General features: G+C 38.7%; 1 protein-coding gene across 1 annotated transcript in view; it reads left to right on the top strand.

The window, feature by feature from the left end:
• LOC141904116 (uncharacterized) overlaps window positions 1–24,046 on the top strand; it is a 31,512-nt gene extending 7,466 nt beyond the window's left edge. Inside the window, exons 20-89 of the mRNA XM_074792627.1 lie at window positions 85–257; window positions 338–485; window positions 592–710; window positions 807–1,041; window positions 1,140–1,330; window positions 1,486–1,648; window positions 1,777–1,910; window positions 1,998–2,232; window positions 2,316–2,479; window positions 2,603–2,701; window positions 2,799–2,908; window positions 3,022–3,086; window positions 3,275–3,816; window positions 3,973–4,102; window positions 4,207–4,325; window positions 4,422–4,656; window positions 4,755–4,945; window positions 5,101–5,263; window positions 5,392–5,525; window positions 5,612–5,846; window positions 5,930–6,093; window positions 6,217–6,315; window positions 6,412–6,521; window positions 6,635–6,699; window positions 6,867–8,164; window positions 8,321–8,450; window positions 8,556–8,674; window positions 8,771–9,005; window positions 9,104–9,294; window positions 9,450–9,612; window positions 9,741–9,874; window positions 9,961–10,195; window positions 10,279–10,442; window positions 10,566–10,664; window positions 10,762–10,871; window positions 10,985–11,049; window positions 11,238–12,268; window positions 12,367–12,483; window positions 12,678–12,787; window positions 12,866–12,933; window positions 13,306–13,481; window positions 14,284–14,415; window positions 14,546–14,674; window positions 14,948–15,066; window positions 15,233–15,561; window positions 15,711–15,777; window positions 16,011–16,230; window positions 16,484–17,023; window positions 17,214–17,674; window positions 17,791–17,971; window positions 18,065–18,225; window positions 18,338–18,461; window positions 18,538–18,864; window positions 19,143–19,325; window positions 19,405–19,533; window positions 19,739–19,864; window positions 20,012–20,137; window positions 20,317–20,442; window positions 20,655–20,777; window positions 20,899–21,021; window positions 21,106–21,234; window positions 21,312–21,440; window positions 21,538–21,647; window positions 21,752–21,816; window positions 22,033–22,208; window positions 22,348–22,500; window positions 22,648–22,776; window positions 22,884–22,956; window positions 23,043–23,086; window positions 23,262–24,046. Coding sequence (XP_074648728.1) covers window positions 85–257; window positions 338–485; window positions 592–710; window positions 807–1,041; window positions 1,140–1,330; window positions 1,486–1,648; window positions 1,777–1,910; window positions 1,998–2,232; window positions 2,316–2,479; window positions 2,603–2,701; window positions 2,799–2,908; window positions 3,022–3,086; window positions 3,275–3,816; window positions 3,973–4,102; window positions 4,207–4,325; window positions 4,422–4,656; window positions 4,755–4,945; window positions 5,101–5,263; window positions 5,392–5,525; window positions 5,612–5,846; window positions 5,930–6,093; window positions 6,217–6,315; window positions 6,412–6,521; window positions 6,635–6,699; window positions 6,867–8,164; window positions 8,321–8,450; window positions 8,556–8,674; window positions 8,771–9,005; window positions 9,104–9,294; window positions 9,450–9,612; window positions 9,741–9,874; window positions 9,961–10,195; window positions 10,279–10,442; window positions 10,566–10,664; window positions 10,762–10,871; window positions 10,985–11,049; window positions 11,238–12,268; window positions 12,367–12,483; window positions 12,678–12,787; window positions 12,866–12,933; window positions 13,306–13,481; window positions 14,284–14,415; window positions 14,546–14,674; window positions 14,948–15,066; window positions 15,233–15,561; window positions 15,711–15,777; window positions 16,011–16,230; window positions 16,484–17,023; window positions 17,214–17,674; window positions 17,791–17,971; window positions 18,065–18,225; window positions 18,338–18,461; window positions 18,538–18,864; window positions 19,143–19,325; window positions 19,405–19,533; window positions 19,739–19,864; window positions 20,012–20,137; window positions 20,317–20,442; window positions 20,655–20,777; window positions 20,899–21,021; window positions 21,106–21,234; window positions 21,312–21,440; window positions 21,538–21,647; window positions 21,752–21,816; window positions 22,033–22,208; window positions 22,348–22,500; window positions 22,648–22,776; window positions 22,884–22,956; window positions 23,043–23,086; window positions 23,262–23,611 — 13,552 coding nt within the window. The 3' untranslated portion in view covers window positions 23,612–24,046. The remainder of the gene's footprint in view (window positions 1–84; window positions 258–337; window positions 486–591; window positions 711–806; window positions 1,042–1,139; window positions 1,331–1,485; window positions 1,649–1,776; window positions 1,911–1,997; window positions 2,233–2,315; window positions 2,480–2,602; window positions 2,702–2,798; window positions 2,909–3,021; window positions 3,087–3,274; window positions 3,817–3,972; window positions 4,103–4,206; window positions 4,326–4,421; window positions 4,657–4,754; window positions 4,946–5,100; window positions 5,264–5,391; window positions 5,526–5,611; window positions 5,847–5,929; window positions 6,094–6,216; window positions 6,316–6,411; window positions 6,522–6,634; window positions 6,700–6,866; window positions 8,165–8,320; window positions 8,451–8,555; window positions 8,675–8,770; window positions 9,006–9,103; window positions 9,295–9,449; window positions 9,613–9,740; window positions 9,875–9,960; window positions 10,196–10,278; window positions 10,443–10,565; window positions 10,665–10,761; window positions 10,872–10,984; window positions 11,050–11,237; window positions 12,269–12,366; window positions 12,484–12,677; window positions 12,788–12,865; window positions 12,934–13,305; window positions 13,482–14,283; window positions 14,416–14,545; window positions 14,675–14,947; window positions 15,067–15,232; window positions 15,562–15,710; window positions 15,778–16,010; window positions 16,231–16,483; window positions 17,024–17,213; window positions 17,675–17,790; window positions 17,972–18,064; window positions 18,226–18,337; window positions 18,462–18,537; window positions 18,865–19,142; window positions 19,326–19,404; window positions 19,534–19,738; window positions 19,865–20,011; window positions 20,138–20,316; window positions 20,443–20,654; window positions 20,778–20,898; window positions 21,022–21,105; window positions 21,235–21,311; window positions 21,441–21,537; window positions 21,648–21,751; window positions 21,817–22,032; window positions 22,209–22,347; window positions 22,501–22,647; window positions 22,777–22,883; window positions 22,957–23,042; window positions 23,087–23,261) is intronic.
• The last annotated feature ends 27 nt before the right edge of the window (window positions 24,047–24,073 follow it).

The raw sequence follows: 24,073 nt of genomic DNA, 5'->3' as shown, positions 1-24,073 counted from the left end.
GTACGAACCTTTCTCGTTTCAACGAATGTCATTACTATCCAGTAGATTTGTGCAATGATTTTACTTTCCTAAAAAATTTTCCAGGAATAAAGCAAACGTTACCGGGAGGCTGGTGAATTGCGTGTTGAATGCAGGAAAAGGACCTTGTCCATTTATGGACGTCGGTCGAAAGATAATGAATCTGATAGTCCCACTCATGGGTGCCGATATCAATTCATTACAAAATATCGCTCTACAAATTCCAACAGAATGTTCATGTAAGTATAGGATCGCTGAAGGAGTAGCAAAATAGCTATTGAAGACAGCCTTAAAATGCATATATTTTGTTATGTTCTAGATGTACAAAATGCAACAGGACCTTGCGAAATGGGCAGCGCAATTTCATGTATCAATCGACGTATTGCCAGCTGGGTACAGACAATAATTCCGATAATACAAGCTGCCGACGGTGCAACCTTAAATAGGACTCTTTGCTCCGATAAAAGGTCAGTATAAATGAAATCCTTTTTTTATCGATTTGGAGTGAAGTGTGTTTAATTGAAGTTTTTTTAGCTAATTATGAATCGTTTTTATTTCTATGACTATTTCAAGACGTGACATCCTCATCATGTTTGACAGTATAATTCCGTGTGTGAGAAATTGTTCAGCCAATATAACCAATGAAATACGGTCGATCAATTCACTATACAACAATTGGTGCAGCAGAAGAGGTAATTTATTCATATCGTTTTATTTTACCGATAAGAATAGACGAAATAAGAATATGCTGTAAAACATCACGTTTTCATCATTTCATATCCATGTAGACGCAAATGTTTCGTTAAACTGTTTGTGGGAGTTTGTACCAAAAGTTTTGAAATGCGCCATGCCTCGAGCCGGTTACAACTTCTTGGTTGAATTCGGGAATCTATCGGCGAATGCTGCATCGATCATAGGACCGTCGATCATTACTGGTAATCCATCTACAAACACGTCGCAATTGTTGAGACTAGTTGCTGAGGGAGTAAAAGCATATAAACAACTGTGTGATTCGTCGTGGAGGTACGTTATACCATACATAATACATCGATCGGATGGATTTTGATCCTTACCCTGAAGTTCACAATCAATTAATTGTTATCATTCATAACTCTTTTTAGCGTAGCTTTGTTCAATATGACTGCAAAGTTACCAAACTGCTTTTACAAAGTGATGAACGAAAGTACGTGTTTAACTAGCGATATCGTTCCGATACCATCTAGAGAGCTTCAAATATTCAAAATGGTCACACCTGATATTATCAAACCATTTACCGAAATGTCGTGTATGGCTGTACCTGAACCTACTATGTGTAAGTTCTCTACCCCTTCATTAGCAACCTCACTTACAATTGATTTAATTTCTGTAAATGCAAATTAATTCTGGGTGAACGGTCTTTATATACATGTATATATAATACCAATCCATGGTTAAACCGGCTAAAAAATGTACATTCTGATATTGTAGTTACTGATTTAAACCTAACGTCGTTGATGAATGCCAACCGGGAGTTCCTATCTTGTATATTGGGTAAAATGAGAGGAAAAGTTGCTAGTTTCAAATTCCACGCGAAACAATTGATAGCAGACCCACAGAAATTTGAATCGGAGCTGTGTTCATCGTCTCAAAGGTAGCTAATACAGTGAAAAATTAACCTCTGCATTTCGACGATCCTTATTTTCAAGAAAAGTACAATGTGTATTGATAAAATGTAATTTGTTTCATAATTATTCACAGCAATGCGTAATATTTTTCTAGCTACTTTACAAAGGATCTCATAGACACGATCGACTCGTGTAGCGCAAAGGCGAACGGTGTTTTCTACCTGGTACCTCCTAAATTCAAAATGTCTCAACTAATCAAGAATATGTGCACGGATACGGTGTGGTCAGGTAATTCATGTTATGAATTGGCTTCGTCATTTACCGTATCAACTCTACTGTTCTCAAATATCACCGATACATTTTGTCGTCATATAGGACGTTGGGTGTGTTTTGTGAAAGAAATTATCGAAGTCTTCAATTGCACGATGTCATCGTCATCAGCGGCAGAACTCGTTCCGATGCTATATCATCTCGTCAGGGGAATGTCAGATATTCTAAACGATCCGGCAGTCATAAATATGATCACTAATCCTACGATACCGAACCCTTCGCTAACGCTTACTACCATACAGAACCTCATGAACCTTACTTGTCCGATAATGCGTCTTCTGTGAGTAGAATTAACCAAATGTCTCGTAATTTTCTCTGTCTTCTTTGTGATTCATAAATTATTTTGATATTTCCATATTAAAGAAATAAAACCAATTTTGGCGGTAAACTCGTTGGCTGTGTTATGAATGGTGAAAGTAGTTCGTGCCCGATGTTTGAACTAATACCGAAACTTCTACGGATGTATATACCAAATATCAGTCAGGCGACATTTTCTATTCCTCTTGATTCATGTTCTCAAGTATCTGGTTTGTATATCATCATAATCTTTCATTTCATGATTTTAAAATCTCTCTAAACGTGCTGTAATGCTGCTTGCGGGTTGACTCTGAAAACTCACTTATCGCATGTTTATTTCACTTTCGTTGTAGCATGCTCGATGTGCCACAAAGATGCTCAATGCAACGGTGACGATCAATGCATTTGCAAACCTACTTTCTACGGAGACGGTATATCTTCGTGTTCTCAAGGTCTGTTGCGATAATTTGGCTCTATTTACTGACGAAGATCGACATTCACAGAAAGTTGTTATTTTTATTTTTGCTCAATATCTAATTCTTTATATAGCCGATGAAATCTTCGATCTTCAATTATCGATTCTATCGTCTTGGTCGGCGAGTCTTCAGGATCCAAACTCCAATAAGCATAAATCAATGGTCGCAAACTTACTTTACGAGGTCAAAAAATGAATTATAAAATGCATTTTAAACTTCTATTTCATCTCTTTGATTTTAAAACATTGCAAAATTGAAACAACTGTGTATGATATGATAAAACTTCTATTTTACAGATTAGTGTCATATTCAACTCATACCCAGGGTGGAACTATATCGGAGGAACTGTAAAAGAATTGAGGTATGTTATTCGCAGAACCGCAAAGGAAACAAATACCCCCTTGAACCGTACAAATATCCCCTTGAACCGTTACATTAATTGTCTTATATTGAAATTGTCATTCGGTAAAATACATTTCAGCTGAATGAGATATACATGAGACGTATCACCAGACTTATATCATCATCGCATGTGTGTTCATTTTTCAGACAAGGCAGTGTTATAGTTGGAATGGAAGTAGCATTCTCAAACAACGTTCCATCAATGGATGATATTACTTCTGCCATTTCCAACTACACCAAATCGGCAAATGGGTGTTCTCTGGGTTCACTCGGGCCTATAATGTGTGATGTTAATGTTACACATTCTGATTCTACGACTACCGAAGAAGCAACTACTACTACCGTAGATACCTCAAATTCTGCTTCGTCCTCGAGTGTCAGCTCCACTACAGTAGACACATCGACATCAGCAAGCACCGAGACGACATCACCAACGGATTCGTCTACTTCATCATCTAGTGTCAGCTCCACTATGGTAGACACATCAACCTCGTCGAGCACCGAGACGACCTCACCAACGGATTCGTCTACTTCATCCTCGACTGTCACCTCAACTACGGTAGACACATCGACCTCGGCGAGCACCGAGATGACCTCACCAACGGAATCATCTCCAACCGATTCATCAACGGTATCTTCATCTTCTCACGCAACTACTAGTGGAATGACTGGACAACCTGACACATCAGGTATGAGATCCATTTTATCCGTCTCTGTTTTGTGTTTAGGCGATTAGAGATCGAAAGGGATGTATCTTATGACGTTTTAACAACGGTAATTATATACATGCCTAAATTAAAGTAATGACTGCTACGTTTCTTTTTCGGAATCACAAAATGCAACAGGACCTTGCGAAATGGGCAGAGCAATTTCATGTATCAATCGACGTATTGCCAGCTGGGTACAGACAATAATTCCGATAATACAAGCTGCCGACGGTGCAACCTTAAATAGGACTCTTTGCTCCGATAAAAGGTCAGTATAAATGAAATCCTTTTTATCGATTTGGAGTGAAGTGTGTTTAATTGAAGTTTGTTCAGCTAATCATGAATCGTTTTTATTTCTATGACTATTCCAAGACGTGACATCCTCATCATGTTTGACAGTATAATTCCGTGTGTGAGAAATTGTTCAGCCAATATAACCAATGAAATACGGTCAATAAAGTCACTATACAACAATTGGTGCAGCAGAAGAGGTAATTTATTCATATCGTTTTATTTTACCGATAAGAATAGACGAAATAAGTATACCTTGTAAAACATCACGTTTTCACCATTTCATATCCACGTAGACGCAAATGTTTCGTTAAACTGTTTGTGGGAGTTTGTACCAAAAGTTTTGAAATGCGCCATGCCTCGAGCCGGTTACAACTTCTTGGTTGAATTCGGGAATCTATCGGCGAATGCTGCATCGATCATAGGACCGTCGATCATTACTGGTAATCCATCTACAAACACGTCGCAATTGTTGAGACTAGTTGCTGAGGGAGTAAAAGCATATAAACAACTGTGTGATTCGTCGTGGAGGTACGTTATACCATACATAATACATCGATCGGATGGATTTTGATCCTTACCCTGAAGTTCACAATCAATTAATTGTTATCATTCATAACTCTTTTTAGCGTAGCTTTGTTCAATATGACTGCAAAGTTACCAAACTGCTTTTACAAAGTGATGAACGAAAGTACGTGTTTAACTAGCGATATCGTTCCGATACCATCTAGAGAGCTTCAAATATTCAAAATGGTCACACCTGATATTATCAAACCATTTACCGAAATGTCGTGTATGGCTGTACCTGAACCTACTATGTGTAAGTTCTCCACCCCTTCATTAGCAAACTAACTTACAATTGATTTTATTTCTGTAAATGCAAATTAATTCTGGGTGAACGGTCTTTATATACATGTATATATAATACCAATCCATGGTTAAACCGGCTAAAAAATGTACATTCTGATATTGTAGTTACTGATTTAAACCTCACGTCGTTAATGAATGCCAACCGGAAGTTCCTATCTTGTATATTGGGTAAAATGAGAGGAAAAGTTGCTAGTTTCAAATTCCACGCGAAACAATTGATAGCAGACCCACAGAAATTTGAATCGGAGCTGTGTTCATCGTCTCAAAGGTAGCTAATACAGTGGAAAATTAACCTCTGCATTTCGACGATCCTTATTTTCAAGAAAAGTACAATGTGTATTGATAAAATGTAATTTCTTTCATAATTATTCACAGCAATGCGTAATTTTTTTCTAGCTACTTTACAAAGGATCTCATAGACACGATCGACTCGTGTAGCGCAAAGGCAAACGGTGTTTTCTACCTGGTACCTCCTAAATTCAAAATATCTCAACTAATCAAGAATATGTGCACGGATACGGTGTGGTCAGGTAATTCATGTTATGAATTGGCTTCGTCATTTACCGTATCAACTCTACTGTTCTCAAATATCATCGATACATTTTCCGTCATATAGGACGTTGGGTGTGTTTTGTGAAAGAAATTATCGAAGTCTTCAATTGCACGATGTCATCGTCATCAGCGGCAGAACTCGTTCCGATGCTATATCATCTCGTCAGGGGAATATCAGAAATTCTAAACGATCCGGCAGTCATAAATATGATCACTAATCCTACGATACCGAACCCTTCGCTAACGCTTACTACCATACAGAACCTCATGAACCTTACTTGTCCGATAATGCGTCTTCTGTGAGTAGAATTAACCAAATGTCTCGTAATTTTCTCTGTCTTCTTTGTGATTCATAAATTATTTTGATATTTCCATATTAAAGAAATAAAACCAATTTTGGCGGTAAACTCGTTGGCTGTGTTATGAATGGTGAAAGTAGTTCGTGCCCGATGTTTGAACTAATACCGAAACTTCTACGGATGTATATACCAAATATCAGTCAGGCGACATTTTCTATTCCTCTTGATTCATGTTCTCAAGTATCTGGTTTGTATATCATCATAATCTTTCATTTCATGATTTTAAAATCTCTCTAAACGTGCTGTAATGCTGCTTGCGGGTTGACTCTGAAAACTCACTTATCGCATGTTTATTTCACTTTCGTTGTAGCATGCTCGATGTGCCACAAAGATGCTCAATGCAACGGTGACGATCAATGCATTTGCAAACCTACTTTCTACGGAGACGGTATATCTTCGTGTTCTCAAGGTCTGTTGCGATAATTTGGCCTTATTTACTGACGAAGATCGACATTCACAGAAAGTTATAAATTTCTTATTGCTCAATATCTAATTCTATACATAGCCGATGAAGTCTTCGATCTTCAATTATCGATTCTATCGTCTTGGTCGGCGAGTCTTCAGGATCCAAACTCCAATAAGCATAAATCAATGGTCGCAAACTTACTTTACGAGGTAAAAAAACGAATTATAAAATGCATTTTAAACTTCTATTTCATCTCTTTGAATTTAAAACATTGCAAAATTGAAACAACTGTGTATGATATGATAAAACTTCTATTTTACAGATTAGCGTCATTTTCAACTCATACCCAGGGTGGAGCTATATCGGAGGAACTGTAAAAGAATTGAGGTATGTTATTCGCAGAACCGCAAAGGAAACAAATATCCCATTGAACCGTTGCATTAATTGTCTTATATTGAAATTGTCATTCGGTAAAATACATTTCATCTGAATGAGATATACATTAGACGTATCACCAGACGTATATCATCATCGCATGTGTGTTCATTTTTCAGACAAGGCAGTGTTATAGTTGGAATGGAAGTAGCATTCTCAAATATTGTTCCATCTATGGATGATATTACTTCTGCCATTTCCAACTACACCAAATCGGCAAATGGGTGTTCTCTGGGTTCACTCGGGCCTATAATGTGTGATGTTAATGTTACACATTCTGATTCTACGACTACCGAAGAAGCAACTACTACTACCGTAGATACTTCAAATTCTGCTTCGTCCTCGAGTGTCAGCTCCACTACGGTAGACACATCGACATCCGCAAGCACCGAGACGACCTCACCGACGGATTCGTCTACTTCATCCTTTAGTGTCAGCTCCACTACAGTAGACACATCGACCTCGGTGAGCACCGAGACGACCTCACCAACGGATTCGTCTACTTCATCCTCTAGTGTCACCTCAACTACGGTAGACACATCGACCTCGGCGAGCACCGAGACGACCTCACCGACGGATTCGTCTACTTCATCCTTTAGTGTCAGCTCCACTACGGTAGACACATCGACCTCGGCGAGCACCGAGACGACCTCACCGACGGATTCGTCTACTTCATCCTCGAGTGTCAGCTCCACTACGGTAGACACATCGACATCCGCAAGCACCGAGACGACCTCACCGACGGATTCGTCTACTTCGTCCTCGACTGACACATCCACTACGGTAGACACATCGACCTCGGCGAGCACCGAGACGACCTCACCGACGGATTCGTCTACTTCATCCTTTAGTGTCAGCTCCACTACGGTAGACACATCGACCTCGGCGAGCACCGAAACGACATCACCAACGGATTCGTCTACTTCGTCCTCGACTGACACATCCACTACGGTAGACACATCGACCTCGGCGAGCACCGAGACGACCTCACCGACGGATTCGTCTACTTCGTCCTCGACTGACACATCCACTACGGTAGACACATCGACCTCGGCGAGCACCGAGACGACATCACCAACGGATTCGTCTACTTCATCCTCGAGTGTCAGCTCCACTACAGTAGACACATCGACCTCGGCGAGCACCGAAACGACCTCACCAACGGATTCGTCTACTTCATCCTCGAGTGTCAGCTCCACTACGGTAGACACATCGACCTCGGCGAGCACCGAGACGACCTCACCAACGGATTCGTCTACTTCATCCTCGACTGACACCTCAACTACGGTAGACACATCGACCTCGGCGAGCACCGAGATGACCTCACCAACGGAATCATCTCCAACCGATTCATCAACGGTATCTTCATCTTCTCACGCAACTACTAGTGGAATGACTGGACAACCTGACACATCAGGTATGAGATCCATTTTATCCGTCTCTATTTTGTGTTTAGGCGATTAGAGATCGAAAGAGATGTATCTTATGACGTTTTAACAACGGTAATTATATACATGCCTAAATTAAAGTAATGACTGCTACGTTTCTTTTTCGGAATCACAAAATGCAACAGGACCTTGCGAAATGGGCAGAGCAATTTCATGTATCAATCGACGTATTTCCGGCTGGGTACAGACAATAATTCCGATAATACAAGCTGCCGACGGTGCAACCTTAAATAGGACTCTTTGCTCCGATAAAAGGTCAGTATAAATGAAAGCCTTTTTTAACAATTTGGAGTGAAGTGTGTTTAATTGAAGTTTTTTTAGCTAATCATGAATCGTTTTTATTTCTATAACTATTTCAAGACGTGACATCCTCATCATGTTTGACAGTATAATTCCGTGTGTGAGAAATTGTTCAGCCAATATAACCAATGAAATACGGTCGATCAAGTCACTATACAACAATTGGTGCAGCAGAAGAGGTAAATTATTCATATCGTTTTATTTTACCGATAAGAATAGACGAAATAAGTATACCTTGTAAAACATCACGTTTTCACCATTTCATATCCACGTAGACGCAAATGTTTCGTTAAATTGTTTGTGGGAGTTTGTACCAAAAGTTTTGAAATGCGCCATGCCTCGAGCCGGTTACAACTTCTTGGTTGAATTCGGGAATCTATCGGCGAATGCTGCATCGATCATAGGACCGTCGATCATTACTGGTAAACCATCTACAAACACGTCGCAATTGTTGAGACTAGTTGCTGAGGGAGTAAAAGCATATAAACAACTGTGTGATTCGTCGTGGAGGTACGTTATACTATACATAATACATCGATCGGATGGATTTTGATCCTTACCCTGAAGTTCACGATCAATTAATTGTTATCATTCATAACTCTTTTTAGCGTAGCTTTGTTCAATATGACTGCAAAGTTACCAAACTGCTTTTACAAAGTGATGAACGAAAGTACGTGTTTAACTAGCGATATCGTTCCGATACCATCTAGAGAGCTTCAAATATTCAAAATGGTCACACCTGATATTATCAAACCATTTACCGAAATGTCGTGTATGGCTGTACCTGAACCTACTATGTGTAAGTTCTCTACCCCTTCATTAGCAAACTAACTTACAATTGATTTAATTTCTGTAAATGCAAATTAATTCTGGGTGAACGGTCTTTATATACATGTATATATAATACCAATCCATGGTTAAACCGGCTAAATAATGTACATTCTGATATTGTAGTTACTGATTTAAACCTAACGTCGTTAATGAATGCCAACCGGAAGTTCCTATCTTGTATATTGGGTAAAATGAGAGGAAAAGTTGCTAGTTTCAAATTCCACGCGAAACAATTGATAGCAGACCCACAGAAATTTGAATCGGAGCTGTGTTCATCGTCTCAAAGGTAGCTAATACAGTGAAAAATTAACCTCTGCATTTCGACGATCCTTATTTTCAAGAAAAGTACAATGTGTATTGATAAAATGTAATTTGTTTCATAATTATTCACAGCAATGCGTAATATTTTTCTAGCTACTTTACAAAGGATCTCATAGACACGATCGACTCGTGTAGCGCAAAGGCAAACGGTGTTTTCTACCTGGTACCTCCTAAATTCAAAATGTCTCAACTAATCAAGAATATGTGCACGGATACGGTGTGGTCAGGTAATTCATGTTATGAATTGGCTTCGTCATTTACCGTATCAACTCTACTGTTATCAAATATCATCGATACATTTTCCGTCATATAGGACGTTGGGTGTGTTTTGTGAGAGAAATTATCGAAGTCTTCAATTGCACGATGTCATCGTCATCAGCGGCAGAACTCGTTCCGATGCTATATCATCTCGTCAGGGGACTGTCAGATATTCTAAACGATCCGGCAGTCATAAATATGATCACTAATCCTACGATACCGAACCCTTCGCTAACGCTTACTACCATACAGAACCTCATGAACCTTACTTGTCCGATAATGCGTCTTCTGTGAGTAGAATTAACCAAATGTCTCGTAATTTTCTCTGTCTTCTTTGTGATTCATAAATTATTTTGATATTTCCATATTAAAGAAATAAAACCAATTTTGGCGGTAAACTCGTTGGCTGTGTTATGAATGGTGAAAGTAGTTCGTGCCCGATGTTTGAACTAATACCGAAACTTCTACGGATGTATATACCAAATATCAGTCAGGCGACATTTTCTATTCCTCTTGATTCATGTTCTCAAGTATCTGGTTTGTATATGATCATAATCTTTCATTTCATGATTTTAAAATCTCTCTAAACGTGCTGTAATGCTGCTTGCGGGTTGACTCTGAAAACTCACTGATCGCATGTTTATTTCACTTTCGTTGTAGCATGCTCGATGTGCCACAAAGATGCTCAATGCAACGGTGACGATCAATGCATTTGCAAACCTACTTTCTACGGAGACGGTATATCCTCGTGTTCTCAAGGTCTGTTGCGATAATTTGGCTCTATTTACTGACGAAGATCGACATTCACAGAAAGTTGTCATTTTTATTTTTGCTCAATATCTAATTCTTTATATAGCCGATGAAATCTTCGATCTTCGATTATCGATTCTATCGTCTTGGTCGGCGAGTCTTCAGGATCCAAACTCATATAAGCATAAATCAATGGTCGCAAACTTACTTTACGAGGTAAAAAAACGAATTATAAAATGCATTTTAAACTTCTATTTCATCTCTTTGAATTTAAAACATTGCAAAATTGAAACAACTGTGTATGATATGATAAAACTTCTATTTTACAGATTAGCGTCATTTTCAACTCATACCCAGGGTGGAGCTATATCGGAGGAACTGTAAAAGAATTGAGGTATGTTATTCGCAGAACCGCAAAGGAAACAAATACCCCCTTGAACCGTACAAATATCCCCTTGAACCGTTACATTAATGGTCTTATATTGAAATTGTCATTCGGTAAAATACATTTCAGCTGAATGAGATATACATGAGACGTATCACCAGACGTATATCATCATCGCATGTGTGTTCATTTTTCAGACAAGGCAGTGTTATAGTTGGAATGCAAGTAGCATTCTCAAACATTGTTCCATCTATGGATGATATTACTTCTGCCATTTCCAACTACACCAAATCGGCAAATGGGTGTTCTCTGGGTTCACTCGGGCCTATAATGTGTGATGTTAATGTTACACATTCTGATTCTACGACTACCGAAGAAGCAACTACTACTACCGTAGATACCTCAAATTCTGCTTCGTCCTCGAGTGTCAGCTCCACTACGGTAGACACATCGACATCCGCAAGCACCGAGACGACCTCACCGACGGATTCGTCTACTTCATCCTTTAGTGTCAGCTCCACTACAGTAGACACATCGACCTCGGTGAGCACCGAGACGACCTCACCGACGGATTCGTCTACTTCATCCTCTAGTGTCACCTCAACTACGGTAGACACATCGACCTCGGCGAGAACCGAGACGACATCACCAACGGATTCGTCTACTTCATCCTCTAGTGTCACCTCAACTACGGTAGACGCATCGACCTCGGCGAGCACCGAGACGACATCACCAACGGATTCGTCTACTTCATCCTCTAGTGTCACCTCAACTACGGTAGACGCATCGACCTCGGCGAGCACCGAGACGACATCACCAACGGATTCGTCTACTTCATCCTCTAGTGTCACCTCCACTACGGTAGACACATCGACCTCGGCGAGAACCGAGACGACCTCACCAACGGATTCGTCTACTTCATCCTCGATTGACACCTCCACTACGGTAGACACATCGACCTCGGCGAGCACCGAGACGACCTCACCAACGGATTCGTCTACTTCATCCTCGATTGACACCTCCACTACGGTAGACACATCGACCTCGGTGAGCACCGAGACGACCTCACCAACGGATTCGTCTACTTCATCCTTGACTGTCAGCTCAACGATGATAGACGCATCGAGCTCGGCGAGCACCGAGACGACATCACCGACGGATTCGTCTACTTCATCATCAACTGTTAGACCCACTACATCAGCTGACGTGTCAACTACGAGTCAATCAGGTATGAGATACCCTTTAGTAATTACCTAATTAAGATTAGTTTGTTTTCACATATAGATTGGTACCATTGATTCTCGTGATATTTGTTATGTATTCCAGTGCATGGAAACTGTAATCAATGCCACAGTGATGCTAACTGTATATCGAGTCAACTCGGGGTGATATGTCAATGTCGCGATATGTACGCCGGTGATGGTGTCAACTCGTGCAAGAAAGGTACAAACCTTTTGGATTTTAATCCTTTCAGAAACAACTCGTTTCGAGCCAGCACCAAGATAAGTTGAAAAAGCATACTGACCTCAGTATAGACATTTTTCAACTAACCCTCTCGTACAAGTTATACAAGTTTTAGTCAAATAAATTTTGTATTCTAGTGATGCTCTGTTCTTATTATTTGATATTTATTACAGTACGTACGTCATTGACTCTACAGTTTACCTTAGATCTGGGGTGGATTGTCCAATACGCAAATCTCAATACTACTGAAAGTATCAAGTTAAAGTTGGAACTGGAAAAAGCTGTACGTATCTCAAATCAAGAAATGGTTTTGAATAATGAAGATTAAACCTTCTCTTAAGTTATTGATTATTTTTTTTAGGTGAAAGCATATTATCAAGCGGAAATGAGAGCTTTAGGTTTCGAAGCGGCTTTGGTTACAATGTTTAGGTAGAGTAATATCATTATAAGAAATCCGATTTACATATACATCTTGGACTCATGTGAAATTTATCAATGATTTAGATATTCTAAATCGTTTGTGTATACTGAAAACGTGTATCAAAGAACAAATCATCCCATTTTTGACAGCACTTTGATTTTTTTACTTTTTTGTCTCATTATAATTTTCATGTGAATAATTTATAAATGGAAATGGAGATAACATATTTCAGGGCCAATACTACGGGAATCGTACTAGGGACATCTCTATAAAGTGAACTTGAAATTAGTTTTAACAGATAAAACCAGTATATTCCAAATTAACAAACTCGGAATAAACCTCGAAATTCGTTTTTGCAACTATGAATATCTTGATTACAGTAAGTCAAGTGTATTGGTTCATATGGCGCTGTTATTCGATGAAACAAGAGTTAATCCGGCTTTGCTACCTACGCTGTCGGATATAGAAGAGACTTTCATGAAAGCAGTCCGTCAGCCCAACGGCCAATGTCTTCTAGATGGGCATGATGTGCAATGCGATAGCACTAAAGTTTACGGTAAGGCGGAATCATGCATCATTATGATGTTGTTTGATGAAGAATTGTTCGGGCGGTCGACAGTGTAACAGTCGGTTCACTCATGGACTGTAAAACGATTAGAGTTAAACGTTTTAGAGTCCATGGTTCGACATTAGAAAAATCAGTTTACGATTTACGCAATGGTCATGGTGTGAGTTTTTGCATCTATATCTCGAGTAAGACCCAGGAAGAAAGCCACTAAATATTTGGATGGATATATGAAAGCTGTGGGTAATGGAGTGTGTAATGGGTAGTGTAGTGTGATCTGTGTGCATTTGTGGCCAGCGCACAGATCACATTGTTCATTGGGGTTTAGTCCAGGACTCGCGAGAGTCTGCTTGGTTTCGAGTTGATTTGAATACAAAGTTGAGACACAAACGGTCACTTGGTTTTTTTATACATATATGTGTATAAGTCACTTTCTAATCCAATTGATGGATGTAATCCACAATTGAAGAAAAACTTCTGAGGATTCTGACCTTTCGACTCAATTTTTATTTCAAAATGGCGCAAGGATTTGATTCGAAATGTTAACATTCTCCTACAGATTTTTTTCATGTTCGTTTCATTGGTACAGCTTAATCTTCCACCTTTAGAATGATGTTTATGTCGTCCAAAACCTTTCGTCCAGACCAATAACAAGCATAGGTTACCTTAAACCTACACCATAATATATGTGCCATTCAAAACTTTGAAAACAAGTAATGAATGGCAAGAAACCGCCTTATGTCTCTGGAAAAACTATTCAAAACAGTTCGATCTATGAAATTTGCCTTTGCAGATCGAGATGAATGTGCAGACCCAACATTGAACCAATGTGCTGTAAATGCTCATTGTATTAATACACCTGGGTCGTATGAATGTAGATGTAATGACGGTTACTACGGTTCTGACCCTGAAACTAGTTGTACAGGTAAGTGAGATTACTTCGAATAACTATTCAAGCATATCCGCTCAGTGAAAGCCAGGGAACTGCCAATGTTGAAAGTTTCACTTATAATGTAGTCATTTAGCCGAATAACTTTTCTTTATTATTACTTCAGATGTGAACGAGTGTGATAGAATAAACGCCTGCGATGGAAATTCCGTGTGCCAAAATACAATAGGGAGCTACACATGTACCTGTAAAGCTGGCTATGAGGGAGATGGAAAACCCCCGAATACTTGCAACAGTAAGAACTTCATTTCACTGGCCTCGATGCCGCAATTATTGCTAACGTTTGCCCGCAAAGAAAGTTAACTGACCCAGCTAGCGGTCATGTAACTGCTAGGTTTGATTGACTCGAAGTCGCTTGGGTATGGTACCTGTCCAAAGTGGTAGTAGAGGATCCAATAGAAGAAATATATCTTTTAACTTCTAAATACCGAATCAGTCACTATGTCAAGCATCAGTCTACTACATGTCAACAGGCTTGATTACGACGATTTGTTGTTCTTGTTTTCAGAGAAGATCTTATTTCCGGAATGTCGCTACTATCGCCGCCTAAAAGGTGATGATAGGTTCTCGTGGCGTTACTACGTTCCGTCGGTGAAACTAGGATACAAAACCCACAGATACCTTCGGGTAAGATACGTCTTTTAACGGGAAAGTAATATATTCATTTGTAATATGTTCATTTGAGAAATCTGCAAAATCAACAAAGAATCAATAATTGTAAAGAAATTTGCGCTTATCTATGTGTACATTTCATAATCGCTATAATATCTATGTATCTATTCTCATTTCACAGGTCAATACGAACGGCTTCATTGTATTTGGGGACAATCTCCGTCGTATGAGAGGCACGAGTAAACCTGTATCGTTTGAAGATTTTAACTTGAAGATGGGATTAGTGGCGCCGTTCTGGACCGATTTAGATTTTCCATACAGCAGCAGGAATTCGACTGTAACTTATTGCTCTTACTATTTCTCCAGTTATTACAAAAGGTATCGCGATGTTTACTACAAGAATCGACCCGATTACCACGCCGTTTACGATGCAGCCCAGAACATTGTGAGGAGCCACGGTCAAGATGTGTCACAAGATGAATCGTCAGACTTCAAGAATTTTGAACCTAGGTATGTATGACATGAGAGCAAATGTTTCTGCTCACCAAGTCGTTGCTCAGCACTGATAAATGTTGATTGCAATATTTCTGATCAGTTAGACACGCGGTACTGCAAATATATTCATGATTCTGACATATTTCTCATCTATTTCTTTTAAGGTGGGTTTTTATCGTGAACTGGAATAACGGAATTCCATATCCTTCCGAATACTACAAGGACATTGAGGTAATAGATTTTTCTTTTTGTTTTCAATCGTTTTGGATAGCCTTTCCTGAAAACCTGAAAATATTTAAGTTTAGTAACTCCAGGTAATCATTAGCTTAACGTTTTGAAATATGTAAAACTCAGAAAACTCCTTGAGAAACTCAGTTGAGGCTTTTGTAAAGATGAAACAAAATCTGAAAGTTTGGTTCCGAATTTCGTCAAATCATAGGTTTATAACCAATATGTCATTTCAGGACGCATCGTTTCAAACTATACTGATCGCCGATAAAAACCACACGTTTTCTCTGTTCAACTATCAGCCTGGTCAGATAAATCTGGACGTTGATAAATATTGGAGACAGATAGCGATCGGTTACGCGGATAAATCATACACTGGTTATGAGGTCTATCACGAGAATAGTATGTCGCTCACGCCAGAAGCGTTAGATATTGACAAGGTTACCGGTAACACAGGTATAATCATATATCACACTTTGATGATTGAGTCAATTATGTTTTTACATTTTTGGAACTGCCATTTCCTTACATAACACTTCTATAATCCAAACCAGTTGAGCATTCAGATTTTAGATGTGCCTACTCGCCTACTATGATGACAAGCCCAACCTATCTAGCTCTCTACACGATCAAAATGAATGCTCTGTGATATACCCGAAGATGAAAATCATACCTTAAGATACCTTATGTGAGAACTATTCCTTTATAGGTGTGATAGGTCAATGGCTGTATAAAGTAAGCGCTGATACATCTGGGTTCGACGAGTATACGGTACGCTGTAATGAATGGTACGAAGATGAAAGAGAAATGTCTGAAATACTGGCGAGGTTTGATTCACCTGATACGTGTCCGTGTTCGTTCTGGCAAGCTCGCCGTGACCGACGTTTCTCTTGGTATTCGTGGTATTGGATGGGAAGAGACTCGGAAGGAGATTATTCTTATCGATTCTGCTTCATCAGTAGGTTCAGCAGATTTATAGCACTGGACTCATACAGCGAAAATACCGGTAGGAGGAAGATTCGATATTTCTACAGGCGAGAATCCTGTTGTTATCTACATAAATGGATAAATGGTAATGAAACTTTAGCTTCACTGATTACAAGTGCACCATACTCCGGATCTATGATATTCTCATACCGCCGAGATAGAAAAGCTCAAATGGATTGTTGTATCAAGAGTTCTAATTGTGATTTGTACCATTCATTACGTCGTGTCACGACTTGTGAAAAATACGAGCCGCCAATTGAAGGTTAGTGAATGATATCCATTACAAAATGTACTCATTATAATTATAATAATTGTTATTTATTTCTTAAAAACGCTTTGAATTAAGAAACAATCTCAAAGCTCTTTATTTACATCATGTAGGCCCATACGTATGTTCATTATAGGTCTGTGAAAATTGTGTTCATCTAAGAATGTAATCCGTATAATTTCAGGCTGGGCCCTCGGAGATCCCCATATCAGAACTTTGGATGGCGTGCATTATACTTTCAATGGCATCGGTCAGTATGTAATGCTAGAGACGTTCGATCTGTCTCCTAAACAAGCGGATCTGGTCATCACATCAAACACGACCCAGTCAGATATCGGCAACGACAACAAAGTTGCCGATTCTAAATTCGTCATACAGACACTTTTAGAGAAGGCATCTACCGATGGAAATAATACAGTAGAAGCGACTATATTTACGGGTTTTGCGATGAAATCGAATGACTCTGACACAATTCAGGTAATGTTATCTGCGAATCGAATGAGTATGGAAGTTACGATCAATTCCACCATAAAAATGACGCTAGATGAAATGACTACCAATTCAACCGACTATAACAAGGTCAGCTTGGAAAAAACTGAGAATGAAACTATTGTAGCAGCTTTTGAGAATGGTTTTTCTGTTGAGGTATGTAAAGTAGTTGCAGTTTACCAAAAATGTGTAAAAAGAAAGCCAGCTAACCGGAGCCTGACCGTTACGTCACAACTATTACAACTAACTCCTAATGTTTCTTTGAAACCTAGGTGATTCTTGGCTACAAACTGTTGACAATAGGTGTAAGCGCACCTCGTCAGTACCAGGGTCATGTGCGAGGTCTCCTCGGCTTCTGGAATGGAGATAAGGCCGATGATTTTAGAAAATCAGACGGGCAAACATTGCCAGCTTCCAGTACTGAAAGACAACTATTCGATTTCGGTACCTCTTGTACGTACAGTTACATCTTCCACTTCTTAGCCTTTGTATTCAGGACTACAAGAATAAAAGAACTTGAAAAACTGCATATTTTATACATTTCAGGGCGTATAAAACAAATTTCTGATTCATTATTTACTGATTTGCCAAAGGCATTTGACGAATATTATGATGCCAACTTCAAACCGCTTTTCCTGGATGAATATGAAGATAAACTTCTAGAATTATTTCACAACAACAGCGAATTACTTCGTTCATCTAACGCTGTAAGCAACCATTTGATTGAAAATATTACCGAACTCACTTCACATTATCAACATCATTCAAAGGTTTAAGTAGACGATGAGTATCTGTTACTTTTTACTGTATTCTATATAGACTTGTACGGGTAGTTCTAACTACATGGCATGTATGTACGACTCGGCACAAATGGCTTCGCCAAAAGCTGGTAGTTCCGCCTCATCATCCGAAAATAATTTCCAGAAACAAATGGAGGAACTGGGTAATTTGAAGACGTTGTATAAATACGTAATACACCGATTACAATCATATTCATGTATTTTCTTTTGTTGGAACAGGAAATTTCCCTCCGACCTTCAAAAATACGACGCTTAAGGTGATCGAATTAAAGCCGAATGTAACAGTAACTATTCAATTAGAGGTGACTGATCCGAATGAAAATCAGTCGATATCGTTAATACTCGACGGAAATGTCACATCGGAGGTGACTTTGAAGAACAACGAGCTGACGATATTGAAAACTAACGACGTACCGATAACGATAGACGTGGTGGCCATTGATAACCTGGGCGCTTCCTCGACCTATCAACCGGAAATCAAATACTGTGACTGCCGCAACAATGGAACGTGCGATTATGGCAATTCTAACCGTGAAACTCGACCAGGTCTGCTATATGCATTACAATACGAAAACAATGTTTTTTTCACTAGACTCCGCCCAAGTCTTATCTGATCAACTCGGCGATTACTGTTCAACTCAGATGTATTTTCAAACATTTTTTGTGACACTATATATGAAATACATAACATTCAACTCGGATATCACTCAAGTCGAAACATTTTTACAATCCCAAAACATCCGACTTAAGCGAAGTCTACTGTATATATCTAAAGATAAAAAGCATATATCCATTGAAATGAATACACCAATTGATATTTTCAGATCGATTCTATGTAGCTACATGTGACTGTGCTGGAGGATGGGGTGGAGAACATTGTGAAATAGATCCCTGCATGGTAGAACCGAAACGGTGTTTCAAAGGCGTTTCCTGTACAGTAGTTAACGGGACAGCTAAGTGTGGCCAGTGCCCTGATAGTCATCGTGGCGATGGGATAAAGTGTTATGGTACGTACGTTTGTATAAAACCACGTCAGAAAGGGATTCCGTAAAAAAGAGATCGCAAAAAAACATATTTTTTCTATAGATATTGATGAATGTGTTGAGACGCCAAATATTTGTGAAGAAAATTGTCACAATGTTGAATTCGGTTATCGCTGCGAGTGCACGTCACCGGGGAAAATCGTATCAGCTCTCAATAAGAGTTTGTGTGTGGGTAAGTCAGTTCCTCTTCACTTGAAAACTTCGGCATTTATTTATCACATATAGGAACGACGACTAGGCAACAAGGTCAGCCGCTTGAGAATTCGCTGTTTAGCATTTGATTTTGGTGTCAAATAAGTTTGTACATCTTTGAATTAAGAGATCACAGATAAAAGCAACTGCTAATTATGTGCATATTTTCTATATTTCGGCCACAGATTTCGACGAATGCGAAACTGGAACCCATAACTGTACTGATATAGAGAAATGCCGAAATACTATTGGGGCATACGCGTGTGACTGTTTGCCTGGAAGAAGTAGGAATCTAGCTGGAAAATGCATCGGTACGTGTTTCGTTTTGATGGTAAAATGCTTTAACTATATTTTCTCTGTTTGACCATTTCAAACTGAAATTCAGATAACAGATTTTATTAATCTTGTTAATTCTACAGAATAAGTAGCGATGATTTATTTTGTTTCTGTTTTCATAGATGTTAACGAATGTGGATTAGATCGACTGAATGATTGTCATCGCGATGCTACATGCGTTAATATTCCTGGATCATATAAATGTGAATGTAAAAGTGGCTACTACGGAAACGGAACTCATTGCGAGGGTAAATAATAAGCTGTTCTCATTGTTTAACATGCATAGTGGTCTTATTCTATTTTTCCATAAATTCTTACAAACATATCTGGTCAGAACATTAATCATGATTATAATGAAGGAAAATAGAAGTGTCTTCTTAATGATATCCGTAATGTAAATCTGATTGACACTCTTTGATCGTTACAGACATCGATGAATGTGAAATCACGCGTCTGAACAATTGCAGTCAACTGTGTAATAACGTTGTCGGTGGATTTAACTGTAGCTGTTACCAAGGTTTTGATCTTGGCGCTGATAACCGGACCTGCATAGGTTAGTTAAGTCTTATCGCCTTCTTTTTCCAACATATCTACATTATTTCCACAAAATGAACCGTTAAGTATCCAATAACCTCTGACTTCAAATTCTTTCATTCGAATATACGTTAAGAGTTTAAGAGTTCACTAATTTTCTGGTCATTGTATATGGTACAACTATTTTGTTCGGCGATGCGTTTATATTATCATCGTTATTGAAATTCCTAGTCAAAGATGGATCGAAGTGCACGAATACTTCTAAATGCAATCAGGACTGTTACAAACAAGGAGGTGCGGATACGTGCACCTGTCGTAGCGGTTACATGCTTATGAATGGCTCTGTATGCGTCGGTGAGTATCAATAAAGTTGACACCACCCAATCTATGTCTTCTTTTGAATTTTACATGATTACATATCTATGACCCTAATATGCTGCTTGTTCAGTTATTTGCCTTATCACGTACGTTTCAGACATTAATGAATGTAATGACACTACCCACAAATGTTCACAAATTTGCCACAACTCTGATGGTGGATATACATGCAGCTGCAGAACAGGATTCAAAATGGAAGCTGACAAACGGTCCTGCTCCAGTGAGTATTTGTAGATAAAAGTGAAGAAAATGAATGAATTCTGATCATTCAGCAACTCTTGATGAATGTATGTATTTATTACAGATATCGACGAATGCTCGTTGACACCTTACCCTTGCGCTGCTGGCGATCTCAGTGTCTGTACTGATACTGATGGCTCGTATGCCTGTCAATGTAAACCCGGATATCAAGGTGATGGAAAATCATGCGAAGGTATGTGCCGGGACGTTAAAGGATCATCTTCATTTATATCGTCATCTAATTTTATTTTCACATTTTCAAATTTCTAGATGTTGACGAATGCCAAACGGGTACGATTTGTCCAGCCAAAGCTACATGTATAAACAAACCTGGTAATTTCACTTGTAAATGTCCAGCAGGTTATCAGGTACAAGGAATCGCGTGCACTGAAATAAAATGTAAGTTCATCGATTAGGATATGAACGAATTTTAATTCCAAATCACTGCTGAATGCCAAACCGAAAAATTCTAATTTGAATCTACCGCAACTTTCAGCAAATCTTCGTTTCGAAGCAAGTATTTTACTCATTGCTACTTGGGATAACAGATTGAGCGATGTGAACTCGATTGAGAGAGTTCAGCTAGAGGAGAAAATCGTCAGTGGAGTAAGATATACATTCGGCTCTTTTTTCCAAAGTCTTATGAGTAATCAACGTCCCTCGTATCGAAATATCACATTTCATTTCATCTCAATACAATTGGTTTTCAGATTGATAGTATTTATAAGGAGAGATACCCTGAAACATACCAGACAGCGTCCATTACTTCAATCACGTACGTTTTTTATTCATCGTCCTCGAAAGTAGTCCTTATTTAGTAGATGTTAAATGTGTCCTCTTCTAGCACTGAATGAGTGCGTTCTTCTAGGATCTCAATGTTCCGATTCACTGTATCATATTCATAATTGCTCGCAATCTTTTGGAAGTGTTATTCATTACGAATCAGCTGATTTAAGACGTTATTTCTGTTCAATTTCATATAACAATTCAGACAAGGAAGTATCAAAGTGATGTTGACGCTGTTTTTCGATACCTCGGGAATTACGACCGGCAACCTACCTACCCTGATCGGTACATCTTACACACTACTTGGCGCCACTCAGAAATTATCGACGTCCTGCTATTTGCCTAATATAGGAGTAGTCGCTTGCAATGTTCCTGTCACTGGTATGTTCATCTCGAGTAATTTCTTTCAATTGCTTACAAATTATAGTTGGCTAGTTTTAGCCGAATATTATTGTTTTATCATTCTTTTGTTATCGATATCTGGATAATGTAAAACCCAAAAATGATTCATTTTAAACAGATTTCAATGAATGTGGCTCGCCGAGTACGTTCCACTGTTCAGCAGATACAATGTGTAAAAACACTAACGGGGCTTATGAATGCGTCTGTCTCCCCGGGTATGACACAGTTACCAATAAAACAGTTGACAACACTACAATTCCACAATGTCAAGGTATCTTTTGTCATTACGATAAAAATTAATGAAGATTTTGATTCATATGATCCGGCAACATAGATTGGTTAAATTCCGTCTAACTTCGTCTCCTGGCAAGAGTCAAGCATTTATTTCAACGTCAAATTATTATCATATTTATTTCAGATATTGACGAATGCCTGAACTGGTGTAAATTACCACGTAGCGTATGTAAGAATACACCCGGTAGTTATCAATGTACCTGTGAGACCGGTTTTACGAGTCCGAATCCGAACACTACAGAATGTAAAAACGGTAACGAACAAAATAACTCCCATTGTCATAATCCTTAAAATAATGCGAATACCCGAATTTTACTTTCTCTTCGCAATTCAAATAACGTGTTGTACTTTATTTTTAAGACCCGTGTGCTAATTGGAAGTGCTTGAATGGAGGTGAATGTATATTAGATAATGCAGGCGGATACACATGCCGGTAAATATTCATAGCAAACATCGAAGGATTTTTAATAAAATCTAATCAAGTTACTGAATTATTTAATATCATACGTTCTGTTGCAGTTGTTTGTCTGGATTCCAAGGGCCTCATTGCGAAAATGGCCAAGGTATGTGTTATCTGTCTAACATCTCCCTCCCTAATTCTACGTGTATCTTCTCTCTTTTCCACTCATTTACCTTTCCATTTCAAACTACGGTTCCACTCAATTATCTTGATATTTTGAAACGGAATTCTCATTTGAATCAATAAAATGAATAAAATCTATTTACCATCATTTGTAGATGTAGATTCTACACAGACTGTTATAATAGCTGTTTGCGCCGGATGTGGAGGTGTTTTGCTTATTGTCGCTATCGTTATTTTGGTCGTGAAATGTAAAAAGAAATCGGCGAAAAAAGTGAAACCAGAGGACGAAATACATGAAAATACTGGAACTGTTATACATAATTTCCCTTCACGAGAAAGAGATAGCATCGCGAGCGTCAGTCAACTGACATTGTTCGAAGGTAGCAGCCATTCGAGACGAACTTCGTTGACTCGTCACGATGAAGAACCGAGTGACGATTCTCAGTTCGGTCTTTACTCGAAAAATCTACTCGCTCGACTTCCACAAGTGGCGGAGGGAGATTAAATACATCGCCGTCCGAAACTGAAAATATTGTTTCGATTGATTTCGATACAACGAAATTCATTTATAGCCTTCATACATATATTTTTCTTCTATGTAACAATTGCTTCTTGAGCGAACGTGTCAGAATATCAATTTCTGCGCGTATGAAATTCTTTGAATTTATATTCCGTCACTTTTAGTCAGTAGCTTTTATACTTCTATTTTTAAAATGCTTTGTTCATATTCATTCCGTTTGTGTTCTCAATGATTTAGTCATGCACGCATCTTCATGTAATTCATAATTTGCTCGAAAATAGTAGAACTGCACAGACAAACATGAATTTACGAAAATCGGAGTACTTGTCTTGTACAAACAAATGTATATGTTTTCTGTGATAAGATATGATGTGATAAAGGACGGTGTGTAATCCTGTTTTTAGATAAACGTTTCATCATTATTTTACATGTCGTTAGTTTTTGTAA

Source organism: Tubulanus polymorphus, chromosome 4 (assembly GCF_964204645.1).
Source record: "Tubulanus polymorphus chromosome 4, tnTubPoly1.2, whole genome shotgun sequence".
In the NCBI taxonomy this organism is placed as follows: Eukaryota; Metazoa; Nemertea; class Palaeonemertea; order Tubulaniformes; family Tubulanidae; genus Tubulanus; species Tubulanus polymorphus.
This window is presented reverse-complemented; position numbering and strand designations above follow the sequence as displayed.